The sequence below is a fragment of the Callorhinchus milii genome, unplaced genomic scaffold, assembly GCF_018977255.1.
Source record: "Callorhinchus milii isolate IMCB2004 unplaced genomic scaffold, IMCB_Cmil_1.0 Scaffold3, whole genome shotgun sequence".
NCBI lineage: Eukaryota > Metazoa > Chordata > Chondrichthyes > Chimaeriformes > Callorhinchidae > Callorhinchus > Callorhinchus milii.
Genome location: NW_024704744.1, coordinates 6,663,691 through 6,677,145, shown reverse-complemented (window position 1 = coordinate 6,677,145; position 13,455 = coordinate 6,663,691). Strand labels below are relative to the sequence as shown.

The 13,455-nt window shown below is 40.1% G+C and overlaps 1 protein-coding gene across 1 annotated transcript in view; it reads left to right on the top strand.

Annotated features, from left to right (window-relative positions):
* Positions 1-493: 493 nt before the first annotated feature.
* Positions 494-13,455, top strand: part of prim2 (DNA primase subunit 2) — a 135,151-nt gene continuing 122,189 nt past the window's right edge. Inside the window, exons 1-4 of the mRNA XM_007894089.2 lie at positions 494-580; positions 1,253-1,373; positions 9,876-9,968; positions 11,952-12,089. Of these exons, the coding sequence (XP_007892280.2) occupies positions 525-580; positions 1,253-1,373; positions 9,876-9,968; positions 11,952-12,089 (408 nt within the window). The 5' untranslated portion in view covers positions 494-524. The remainder of the gene's footprint in view (positions 581-1,252; positions 1,374-9,875; positions 9,969-11,951; positions 12,090-13,455) is intronic.

The window sequence follows — 13,455 nt, the reverse complement described above, 5'->3', positions numbered from 1 at the left end:
CTCCCGACGTGAAAGATGTTACACAAATGTAATCTTGTTCTTGTTAGTGTTCATGTGTGAGATTCAGCACAAAGCAGTGACTGAGCAATTGGGACAGTGCATTATGTGATCTTTATTAATAATCCTTTAATTTGATATAGCACCTCATCACGTCATTGAGATGTCTCAAAGCGCTTCACAGAATATACTGTAAAGTGAATGAACTATATTTTGTGGTCGAGGCTAATCTCAGCCTTTTTGCCTGTTCCCATTTTCATCCTATTCATGAATATTCCCCTCCCTATGCATAAAAATGCAATATCTTTTCTTTCATTGTAATGTATCTCTATTCATGAAAGCACTAGTGACTGCATGACCCGGATTATTTCTCATGCCTTATCATACAATATACTTGTCATTGCTACAATGTAAATGTGATCTCAAATTCAGTCCTCCCTCTCCCTGCTCATTAAGCATTATTTTTTTCTCTCTTGTTCTCCTCATTCCCTCAGACTTCAATTGAGGACAAACATGATGACAGTGAAATGAGGAGGAAAGATCACCTCTCTCATTTCATTCTGCGCCTTGCTTATTGTCAAACGTAAGTAAAAGAAAATTGGTTTTAAGTGAATTAAGTGAAGTGTGTTAAGTGAAACCAGGTTCCAAGGTCATTTTAATAGAGATGTACTGATTTCTATTGAATAGTAATGAACACAAACGTCTATCTGCTTGAAGCCTACAAAGTGGAAAGTTCACAGTATTCCATTGAAAATACCAATGAAGAGTTGAACTTCGTATTCTCTTTAACTTTCTTGATTTACTTCATTTAATAGCATTCTGATTTCTGGTCAGAAGGTTGTGGTCTAAGGCAGATCGTGATGAGCTCATAGACCAGGCAAACATTCCACTAGCACTGAGGGAGCGCTGAGTGTCTGAGGTGCCGGATCAGATTTTAAATGAAGTTCTAGTCTATCTTTTTTGGTAGATATTAAAGACATCATTTGAAAGGACAAGGGAGGTTGTTCTAGTGTTCTGGCAAATAATTCTCCAGATCAATTGGTCTTTAATCTCATAGCTGTTTTGGGGACTTGTTATGTGCAAAATATAATATCTAATTTGTCCAGTAAAACAGCCACAGCACCAGACAATAATATATAATAGGCACAGTAATATATGCAATTAATGTGGATTTTTGCACTGTAAGTGCTATTAATAGAAAGTTCTCTCTTTCTGTAAAAGTCTACTCATAATTTTCTTTGCTTGACATCCACAGAGAAGACTTAAGACGTTGGTTTATTCAGCAAGAGCTGGATCTGTTTCGGTTTCGATTCAATGAACTTCCATTGGACAAGCAACAACAATTTCTTAAACACAATGATCTGGACTACAATGCTGTGAGTAAACTTCTTAGCACCCTGATTTTGTAGAGTTAACCCATCTTATTTAATCTTGCCTACGGTTGCATGAAGTGATTTTTTTCTTCACTGAGATGTTAAACCAAGGTACCACCTGTCGATCCTTGGGTAGTTGTTAAAGATCCCATGACGCTACGTTAAACGAAAACCGTTCTCCAGTTGTTCTGGCCAACAATCCTCCAGATAAATTGATTGTACATTTCATAGCTGTTTGCTTTGTTGTGCATAAATTGGCTATCCTATTTGGAATATAAATTTACATTTATATAGTGCCTTTCACATCGGGAGGACTTACCAAGCCGCTTAACAGTCTTACAGTCACTACATTTCACAACATGCCAAAGTGCATTTCACAATTAAAAAAAGCAATTTGGCATGTTGTGACATTACAATTCTTGCATCAGATGCAAATGTTATTTAAGTGGGCTGAATTTAAATTAGGAAAAAGCTTCAATTAAGCCACTCTTTCTTCATATGATATTTTCTCATACTTGGTCATTCAAGTGAATTTACATCATATTTGACGCATCTCATTGAAGTGCTTTGAGACATCCTTCCAATGTGAAAGGCGCTATATGAATGTAAATTGTATTGTATCTCCAACTTTCTTTTTCTAACTTCATCACAATTGCATCAGTACTATTTGGTCTATTCATTATATCATACATTTATACGTAGATTTACCTATTTAGATCTATTCTGTTTGCCATGACCAATTCTGTCATCTCCCACCTCAACAACCTTGCTTGCCTCTGCCACAACCTCGCCCATCGGGCTGCCAAGACCCTCAGCCATGTTTTCATTACGTCCAGACTTGACTATGCTGACCCCATTTGTTGGACTTCCCAATTCTTCTCTCCACAAGCTGCTGATTATTCAGAACTCTGCTACCCGTGTCCTCTCCCGCACTAAGCTTGTGAGCTGATCACCCCGATCCTCGTGCGGTTTCACTGACTCCTCATCCTCCAGAGGATCGAGTTCAAGATCCTCATCATCACTTTTAAAGCCCTCCATGGTCTTGCTCCTCGCTACCTCTGTGACCTACTGAAACATTCCCTACCTCCCCACTCCCTTTGCTCAGCGGGCACTGGCCTGCCATGTCCACTGCCCTGCCTGCTCCACCATCGGCGGTTGGGTCTTCAGCCTTTCTACACCCTCCCTCTGAAACTCTATTCTGGAGCCCCTCTGCCTCACCCCGTCCCTTGCCTCCTTCGAGGCCCGTCTCCTCTGAATGTGCCTTCGATCTTCCTCCCACTTCCACCACCCCCTTGCCCTCCTCCCCTCTTGACTCCCAATCCCCAGCTTGGGTGCAAACCTTTCAACTTCCAGCGTCTTGGCACATGTTCCTGACGTGAAAGGTACTATATAAATGTGATTTGTTGTTGTTTGTAACCTGTACAGTTTTGTCATGTGACATTTTGTCAAGTGTTTTTGAGGTGTCCTTCCAATATGAAACGCATTATATCAAATAAAAGGATGATGATTATTAAGTCAAGATTTTATATCCTATTACTTAAAGCTGGATTCAACAGTCTCCATGATTTTTGTGCCCCATCAGATTATTAGTAAAGCGTTCTCTAGGGGCAGCAAAAAGAAATAACATCCAATTAATTGATGAATTAATAAGAGCTTGGCTTCTGAGTGAAGCTGGGATACTTGGTTTTAAGCTTGTTATTTTAAAAATATAATCTGTTAAATTTCTCTATTATTTCCTTCATATTTCATTATTTATATTGATGTTGACTTAATGTTAAAAATTGCTGCTGTGCTTTGTGCTGAATGGGGGGAGATGATTTTATCCTTTCACCCAATGCTCCTGCAGAGATGTGACTGATTGGAGAGTGAAATGGAGCACGTAATTCAGTCACAATAAGAGCCACAGTTTGAATGTTGATTTAATTAGTTGCTTTGAACTTGTTTGCAGCTCAATGGATTTGTTGGTTTGCGAAGATTATGGTTCTCTCCCATTGAATGCTGATTTAGCTAGGATATAGTCTTTTCACATCTATATATGTAATGAGCTCCTCAGATCCAAGGAACGCTCCATGTGATAAGAGAACTTCAATTTCTTTGGGTAAAAGATTAACAATGTACTGCGGGAGAGCCCAGTAATAATGGAGTCCTGTAGCTCAGTGGTTAGAGCACTCGCTTTGCAAGTGAGAGACCTGAGTTCAATTCCAGGCAGAGGGCGAAACCTTGGGCAAGTTTCCTTACTCCACACAGAGCCTAATAATAATCCCTCCAAAAACCAAAAACAATAATAAATTGGTCATTTTCAATCTACGACTGTTTGTGGGACATTGCTGTGCGCAATTGGCTGCCGCGTTCGCCCACAAATATACAGTTAATTCACTTTGCAGTGTGTTCTGTGAAGCGCTTTGGGACGTCCTCCCGACGTGAAAAGCGCTATATCAAATGCAAGGATTATTATTATTATTATAATGTGAAAGTTGGAGCCCTTAAAATCCCAAACAGTGTTATAATGTGGAGCAATCACCGTTCAGTGCTTCTGCAACTGACGCCACTGGTGACAACAATACCTTTGGGCTTGTCACAGCCAAACCAACTAATGTCAGTGGGTTTGATTGTACATTGTCACTTCCTGCGCCTTCAGAGTTACAGGGAGCGACATCGGAGGTGATCTGACCTGGAAATAACCACTTTTGTGGTGAACGGGGAGCTAGCGGTGGGCCTATAGGGCACCGCTAAGATGGCACAATGGCAACCTTACAACCTTGAATTGAGTGACCATCGTTATGTACTGTAACATTTTCTTTCTACACAACTGCTCAGCTGAGCTCCTCTGCTTTCTTTGAACGTGTGATCCTTGAATTGAGCAAATCTCCACCCTCTTCCTCCACAAAGTTAAATGCAAAGTAACTTTTAACAACAATTAATTCCATAATCTTACTATTTCACTTCATCTGCACTCTGTCCTGATTCTGAAGAATGCTGTAGAACCTTGGTGATCTTCGATCCAAATATAGATTTGTTGTCTGAGTAGCTTTCAGGATTTTTGTGCTGTTATGTGCATTCATTCTTGTTGAATACACATAGAAATGATTTGGCACCGGATGTCTGTGCCTTACCAGTAAATGCTAGGCTCCATGCAATATATTGTTGGGGCGTTCCGAGAAACGCTGGGGACTTTGAAGGAGATTTACAGAACCTGACTGTTTCATCTTTGAAAAAAACTTCACTCACTGTTCCTTTGAACACTTTCCTTGGCTGCGTGGTCTGAAGGCAATATGTATTACCTATTCACCAATGTGGCCAGTTGGAGGAGCTCACAGTCTGTTAGATTATCAGCTTTTTGCCATCTGGTCTGAAGAAGGACATACTGTACTACAGTAAAACCGCATTGTAAGGCATGTGTTAGAGTCCATAAATTCCAACCTTATAACAGGATTTTGTTGTAAGAAAATATCAGTCCACAACTAAATCATGTTATAATTAAAATTGTTATAACGAAGCTTGTAGTAATGGGGTTCCACTGTATTTTTTAAAAAAAAGTTTTATGTATATTAATAGTATTTGAAGATTAGTTTTTAGATCGACTATCAGTGGATGCAAAAATGTGTTTTAATGGGTTGTTAGGTTATCTGGGAAATGTAACTTGCTGATGAACAGTACAGCGATGCTTTGTATGAAAGGAACTCATAAATTGCAGCAGAGCTGAGTTTTGTTTAAGGAATTTATAGGCTAATTTCTAAACTGTTTTTTGCATTAACACAATGTGCCTTATCACTTGGAAATCAAATCATAACTTGTTTGAAGTTGACAAGCTGAGAGTGATTGAATTTTGGCGAGTGATTGTTTCGCACTACTCAGCTTCACACTGCTAGCAAGCAGAGCTACAAACAGTGGGAAGCCATTTTTCGAAGCATTGTTTTTGATGCGTTGATGGGTTCTGGGTTGCCTGGATGGCCATTACGTTATTTATGTTAGTCGAGAGGCGACAATAGTTTATTCCGAGATTGATGGGCAAGCACTTTGCTCAGACGTTTAAAGTGCATCTTTGCAGAGCTCTGACTTTGCCCTGTGAAGAGTTGACATTAGAACTCTGTGCTACAAGCTTGCTCTGCTCAATTGAGTGTAAAAATAAACTTACAATACAATTCATTGAAAGAGGTGGAACAAAAACATTTGGAATACAGCAACGCATGATGCAGAATTGTTTTTTGTAGTCTGGGTAGCTTTGACATTATGAATCTCCTTTCTGCTCTTTGTTTCTGCTTTCTGCTCAAGGGATTCGGCTCCGTATGATAATAATCCTTCCATTTGGCATAGCGCGTTATCACGTTGTCAAAGTCTCAAAATGCTTCACAGGATATATCCTATAAAGTGTAAACTTGCCACAGAAAATTTGCCCACAACCAGCCATGGAGTGAATGACCAATTTTATTTGGGGGGATTGTTGGCTGGGATACTGGGAGAAACACCAGTTTCTTTTCAGATTGTGCCACAGGATCTTTGATGTTCACCTCTCCAATTTTCGTCCTAGCTGAGAAAGCAGGTACACCATCTGTTTCTTGTCCTCTGGCAATATTGTAAGCAAGCCAACTACATAAAAGTGAGTGATCTGCGGTGGGAATTCATCTGCTGAGGTTTCCCTTTTTTCGTGCGATAGTGTCCTACCTCCAAAGGATACCTGGGCCTAAAAGCACGATCGAGGTCAGGAGCCGGCTATGTAGGAATGTAGGGATGGCAGCCTGTGTTAGCCCTCCCTGGCACAGTGAGTGAGTTCAATTGTGAGAAATATTAAAAATGAATTAATAATAATAACATATTCAAGACTGAGGTTGATAGATTTCTAAAGAATAGAAAGATTAAGGGATATGGGGATAGGGCGGGTAAATGGAATTAGGTTAGAAGATCAACTGTGATCTTATTAAATGGCGGGGCAGGATTGAGGGGCCGAATGGCCTACTCCTGCTCCTACGTCTTACGGTCTAATAATACTTGCATTTGATATAACGCCTTATCACATTTTCGAGGCATCACAAAGCGATTCACGGCGTGTACTGTTAAGTGAATTGACTGTATATTTTGTGGGCGATACTCGGTAGCCAATTGCACACAGTAGTGTCTCACAACCTGGTGGATTGGGTGATGAAATAATTTTTTTGAAGGGATTATTACCCCCGGAAAAGCAATCCACCAATCAACTAAAACCCGGGTTCCTACTTACTGCTAGGTAAACAGGCGTGTGGAGTTAGGAAACTTGCCCAATGTTTTGAATTAAATTTCTGGGTAGTTGGTAAGGAGGATGACCTTTGAATAAACACATAAATGGTTCAGGTGTTTTCGCTCAGCATGTGCCCGTAAATGTAGATGCATGCATTATTAATACTCTCACTTAATGTCTCAATGTTTCACCCAGTGAGTTACTTTGAAGTGTTATGTTGGCAAACACAAAGCTCATCCACACATGTAACGCTCCACAAATAGCAATGAGCTGAATGACCCAATTTTTTTGGTAAATTTAGATGAGCTAGGAATATTGAACAGGACACTGAAAGAGCTCTTTGAAACTATGTCAACTGAACCTCTAGAGTTGCCAGATAGGCTTAATGTCTCCAAAGCTCATACCACACTGGAGTATCAGACAAGATTATGAACCCACAATATTTTACCCAGAGTTAAAGTGCTTCCAGTTGAGTCGATCATTCTCCTTTAATCTTGGCTATACGAGCAATCTGGGTTTGTTAGATTTGCAACAAACCTAGCTGTTAAAGTATTCATGCGAAATATTTTTTCTGCCGTTGGGTGTAATCTTTGCTCAGTTGGTAGCATTTGCCTCTGGGTCAGACATTTTGTGGATGGAAGCCCCTTGTTGGAACTTGAGCTCACAGTCCAGTTCATTGACACCCTAGTGCACTAACTAGGGAAGCACTGCATTGTTGGAGGTCCAGTCCTTTTGGATAAGATGTAAAATCGTGGTCTTGCCTACCTATTCAAGTAGATGTCTGTTCCCATGATATTATTGGAAAAGAGAATGAAGTTTGTCTCAGTGTCCTGGCCAATGATTTTCCAGATAAATTGGTCATTCAAGACTGTTTGTGGGATCACGTTTGTACGTAAATTGATTTAAATACATGATTAATATGAATATATGATACAGTAGGAGGCGATTTGACCTCATTAAATCTTGTTGGTTACTATGTTTAACAACATTTACCTGTGAAGTGTTTTTGATGTTATAAGAGCTAAATCAGATGGAAGCATTATTTGTTTGGTAACTTGCTACTTTTAGCCATTGTACAACTCGATAAATGGAAGGATAATAAATTAAACCAGTTTCTTGTTTTGTAAAGCCGAGTTGTTTTGGCAAGTGGCACCTATTTGAGCAAACATATTAAAGTTGATTTTTGCTGTGTTTCTTCCTTCTAGACTTTGATTACTTGGAATACCTCTATATGAATTTTTAATTGTTTAAAGATGTCAAAGGTTCAAGGACTGAAGTGTGGTAGTTGTGTTCAGACAAGTTACATTTATACAACAACAGCAACAACAACTTGTACTTATTTAGTGCCCTTCACGTGGGTAGTGTCTTGGAGCACTTAACGACGGTATAGTTTGACACAGAACTGGGAGGGGAGGTGACTGAATGCATGGTCACCATTTATATAGCAAAATATTCACGTAGGATACCATCATCACATAGGATAGAGTGAAGTTGGGAAGCAAATACCAGTTCCAGGACTGGGACAGGAAAGGAAGGTTGGAAACACGTGTCCAGTATTGCTGTTGCGCTTTTATTTCCCATTACTACACCTGCAAGACGACTGTGAAGTAGTGATCACCATATTTACCTTTTGTGAATTTACCTTTCTTGGTCTGAAGACCCTTCTCTTCAACCGTGTCTTTGGTCGCCCTACGACCTCTCTGCCTTCCCTCACCCCTACACCACCCCTCCCCCATGCTCGGGCCCCGTCACCTGACTGTTCACCTCCCGATATGAAAGGCGCTGTATAAATGTAATTTTGTTGTTTATAAAATCCAATTGCTTCATTTTACAATTGATAGATCTTTTTGGTCTCCAGTTCAATACTGGTACAAAGGACGATTACATTGTTCTAATAGGACGTGCTGTGAATGAGCAGATGTTTATTCTGCGGGTGTATAAATCATTAGTGGGCATTACACTTAAAATATGGTTTATTTGTGGGTTTAACTTGTGGAGTCCTGCAGCTTAGTGGTTAGAGCACTTGCCTCGCCAGTGAGAGGACCTGGGTCCGATTCCCAGGCCAGGCAAAACAATAGGCAAGTTTCCTTACTCTGTTTAGCCCTCACTCTGTTAGCAGTAAGTAGTTAGTTGATTGGCGGATCGCTTTGCCGTGGATAATAATCCTTTAGTAAAATAATAATAATAATTTGGTCACTAATCCACAATCGAGTGGGAAACTTCTGTGTGCAATTGGCTGCCATGTTTTGCTCGCAAAATATACGGCCAATTCACTTCACAGTATATTCTGTGAAGTGCTTTGAGGCATCATGAAGATGTGATAAGGCGCGACAACAAATGCAAGGACTATAATTATTTAATGTCAGCAGTTCATTAAATGGCAGGTATGTGATTACCTAATAATGAAGGAGAAATTGAAGAATATGGAAATAATTATGAATATAGAGAAGTTAAGCTGGTATTCCTTGAGAAACAGGTTCAAATGTGCAGCCAGCAGATGAGATGACCTGCTCTCAAATGGTTCAGGTGCTGCTTTTCTCTTCAACCGTGCCTTCACCTCCCCTCTCGACTCTCTACCCCATCCTCGCTCCCTCCCTTCCCTCCCCCTGACCATTTCCCCCCTGCTCGGGTCCCGACCCAACTGTCCAGCGCCTTGGGACGTCCTCCCGACGTGAAAGGCGCTCCATAAATGCAATCTTGTTGTTGTTATCTGCCCACTGGGAGACTCGCTCCAGCTTCACTAAACGTTGAGGCATTGAGATGCTTCATTCCTTGCAGGGTTGATTGCCTGTTGCTCCCAGTTGTCATCTTCATAACTGCTCAGACAGAGTCAATGTAGGTGATCATGGGCTTCAGGTGTCAGTGTTCAAATTTGTGGTTGGGAGCTGGTTTGGTTACTTGAAAGTGCTGCAGCACAGCAGCTCCAGTCTGTTTGTGTTTCTCTGATGTTCCTCACAAAGGAACATTTCTGAGCAGAAAAGGAAATGTCACACAAATTCCCAACTACGTTTAATGAATCAAGAGCTTCCTTGCAGAATTTGTGAAGACAGCAAAATACTCAGTGGCAGGTGATTTAATGGACAAATTCTGCGTTCACAGCAGCTCGATTAGTCCTTTTGAAGGCTTCTATTGTCCACTCCACTGGAGTGTTGGGCAGAAACCTCTTGTGTCTCCTGTACAATTGCTTCATCTGACAATTGGTATGCATTCACTGTTGAGCCTTGATTTATTTGTGATTCATGTAACAATCTGTAACAACCTGAACCTAACCAAAATCTCTGGTTTTATTTCAGATTACTGCAGAGGAAAAGGAAGCTGTACATAAAAACGTGATTGATGGAAGTAGACTGAGTACAATTAAAATGGAATTCTTATTGATTTACAAGGTGAGAGAAAAACCCATCAGAGGAGTTGTTTAAAAACCCTTATTTCCTGTCTAACTTGTTCGCTCTCAGACGTTTTTGCTTGTTCAACAGAATAAAATAAGTACAGCTTTCAGTCCTTTAGTTAGGAAAGGGATTTAAATGAGTTTAAGGATGAGACTAAAGTTTGCAACATTCTTAATTATCGCTCGGGCAAAATTTGCAATATGATATTTACCAAATGCAAATTGGGATGTTAAGTATGGAATGGCCGGTAGGTGGCAGAATTGCCTATCAGCACTGCAGCTACTGAAAAATCTCGCAGCATTTTGATACCATCATTGTTTTCGATTGAGATAAAGTCTGAGTAAGTTATAGAAACTGCAATGATTTCTAAATTAATTATGTTCTCTTACCTTAACTTTCTGAAAGGTGAAATCCATACAGTCTCCAACCCTGGAAACGTTTTAAATGAGCGAGATTGAGCCCCCAGGTTAAGAAATGATTTCTGAGCCATTTTAAAGTTTATTTTCCAAATGTCATCACTCCGCATATGTCCACATTAAATAACATTTTTAATCTTGGCTCAGGTGGTAGCACTCTCGCCTCTAGGTCAGAAAGTTCAAGCCCCATTTTGTGAGTTGGAAACCCATATAGGCTATGCTGACAATCCAATGCAGTGCTTAGGGATGTATTGTGCATCAATTTGCTGTTTTTTAGATGAGATGTTAAACTAGAATCTCGTCTGCCCGTTTGGATAGATGTTAAAGATTTCATGGCATTATTCTAAAAGAAAAGGGAGTTTAATAATAATAATCCTTACATTTGGTAAGGCATCTTTCACGTCAGGAGGACTTCCCAAAGTGTTTCACAGGATAAACTGTGAAGTGGAATGACGGTTTGTTTGTGGAAGAATTTCTCCCAGTGACTTGACCAACAATCCCCTGGATAAAATTGGTCGTTCACTTCATGGCTGGCTGTGGACATTGCTGTGTGCAAATTGGTTGTCGCATTTGCCAACAAAATACACTATCACTACCCTTTACAGTAAATCCTGTGAAACATTTGAACTGACATGAGATGAAAGGGGCTATATCAAGTGTAAGGATTTATTATTGCAATTATTGTTGTATATGGAACACTTGTTAGTCGAATTCCCTAATTTGCCTAGGTTCCTTTATTTTGACAGCCGGTTCCCCACTGATTGCAACACCCCCGGTTTGCTGCCACCACCAAACTAATTTGATTTTTGTCTCCACTTCCAAACAAATACATTGAAAGTAACATTGGTTTTAGCATGGAAACCACCTCACTAGTTTCCTCCTTTCCCCAATTCTGTGACTTTCTACCTTGTGGACCAATGTCCAGTGTTGGACTGTCAAAAGTGTTTTGAGTCTCCCTTGTCCTTGATTAGATCACAGTTGGAGCACTGTGTCCAATTCTGGCCTCCACACTATAATATACAGCAGATTATAGCAACAATGGAAAGAGTGCAGTCAGTTGAGGTTTACTCAGATGCTACCAAGGCTGTCAGGTTCTGCTAACAGTATAGACTGGATAGGTTAGGCCTTTTCTTCTAGAGAAGAGACGTTTAAGAAGGGACTTCATATTGAATGGTGTTTAAAATTATAAAAGGGTTTGTTTAGATTAGCAAAAATAGGCTGTTTCTACTGTTGGGGGAGTCTGTAACCAGGGAACATGAATGTAATATGGTGATTAGGGGATCAAAAAGAGAATTTAGGAGGATCTGCTTCACACAGAAAATAGTGAGTGAACACTATATCTATGATGTGGCCTTTTTCTGTGCTGTACAGTATTTGTAAATTTGTCCATAACTTCTGTTGTCGTCTTCATTATTTCCTATGACATTTTTGGAAGGCATTTTAATGAGTATATTTGATATGGAAATTAAATAATTCACATGTTAACTCACTTACAGCCTTTGATTTGGTGAATTCTTGTGTGAGATGTATTTTTAATTTTGGAAAAAAATCTTTTTCTTATTAGATCCACTTTACTGATGCTATCGATCTAATCCGAAATAGAAAAGTCTACCTTAACAGAGGATATGCCTATGTACCTCACCCAGAGATTGTGATCATAGTCCTGAATGAATTCCGACAAATCCTTTCCAAGGCTTTGGCAGTGAGTACTTGCAATTTTTTGCAATTCTGTTTCTCGGATCTCCCATATCTCTGTTACTTGCCTCTTCCTCTCCCTGGAGTAAGGGGGAAAAGAGGGAAAACAATCAAGATTCATTTACTCATTCAAATGAGGGAAATTGTGGAATTGCTGCTATTTTAAGAGCTTTACATCCTTACAATAGTACCTCAAGTCACATTTTTCATTACCCCTCCAATGTCTCTAATTGTTAGCCACAATTGTTGCTTCTTAACAGGATATGTTCTTCAGGCAAGCTTTACTTCATCAATCCTTACTAACCCACAGTTTAAAACGTATTTTAATTAGTCTCAGTTAAGTAATTTTAAAATTGTGTAGGTTTGTTCCTGTGAATTTAGTTCCTGTGCTGACTTTGATATCCCGTGACTTTGGTAATATGCATATGAGGAGTTGTTGCTTATTGTTCCTTCACCAGTTGATGACAGAAACTGGAAGCTTTCCCAACACCTGATATTTATGATCAGGATACAATCATCCTGCATTTTGTGACTTCTTAATGGCGTTCAGCCTCGTCTAGACTTCTAAAGGAATTGGTGGGAATTATTGTGATTGCAGAAATAATATTTCAATCATTATGTTTTACTAATAGAATTGTTGCGCTTGCTTACAAATGCAATTTGTTGTTTGTTGTTATGAACCCTGCTGCAAGCCAATTCTGATAGGCGTACTCTTGTTCTCTGTTTTTATCGACCTTCCCCATATTCAGCCTTCTGCCTAAGCTAGCACATGCGCTGGGAATATTTTCCCTGGGCCACTCAGGATTGCAGGGAGGCTCTGTGGCTTCGGAGGAAGCTATTTTCCTTTTCTTAGATGAATTCATAACATTTCATATTTAGGTGTTGTATAATACATTTTCTACTTACTGCAAGCTGCGTGTGACCATTAGCACACTGCTTTGACATATTAACAGACATGCACGTCAAGGATATGGGGTCGCTCTGGTCAAGGATGAAGTGGAGCAATCGGTGAGAATCTAGCTCGGCGACATTCTTGTTCTGAGATGCATAAACATTAAGTAAATTCACACACTGCCTCCTGACGCGGCAACGTGATGCACATTTGATACTGGTGCACGCTAGCGCCTCCGTGCCCTTTACTGCTCACCTTGGAGGTATGCAGAATGTTATGGTAGATATTCTAAGCAAGGACAAGAGTACGTTTACATGACCAGACCCTCCACCTAGAGATAATCCAGATGGTCTTTGACAGGTGGGGTCACCTGGAAATGGTTCTCATGGCAACCGTCCAGAATAAACAGCTGCTGAGGTTTTGCTGCAAGAGTTGAACAATTATTCTAAATGGTCTGTCAGTCTCTCGGGAGGGCAATATC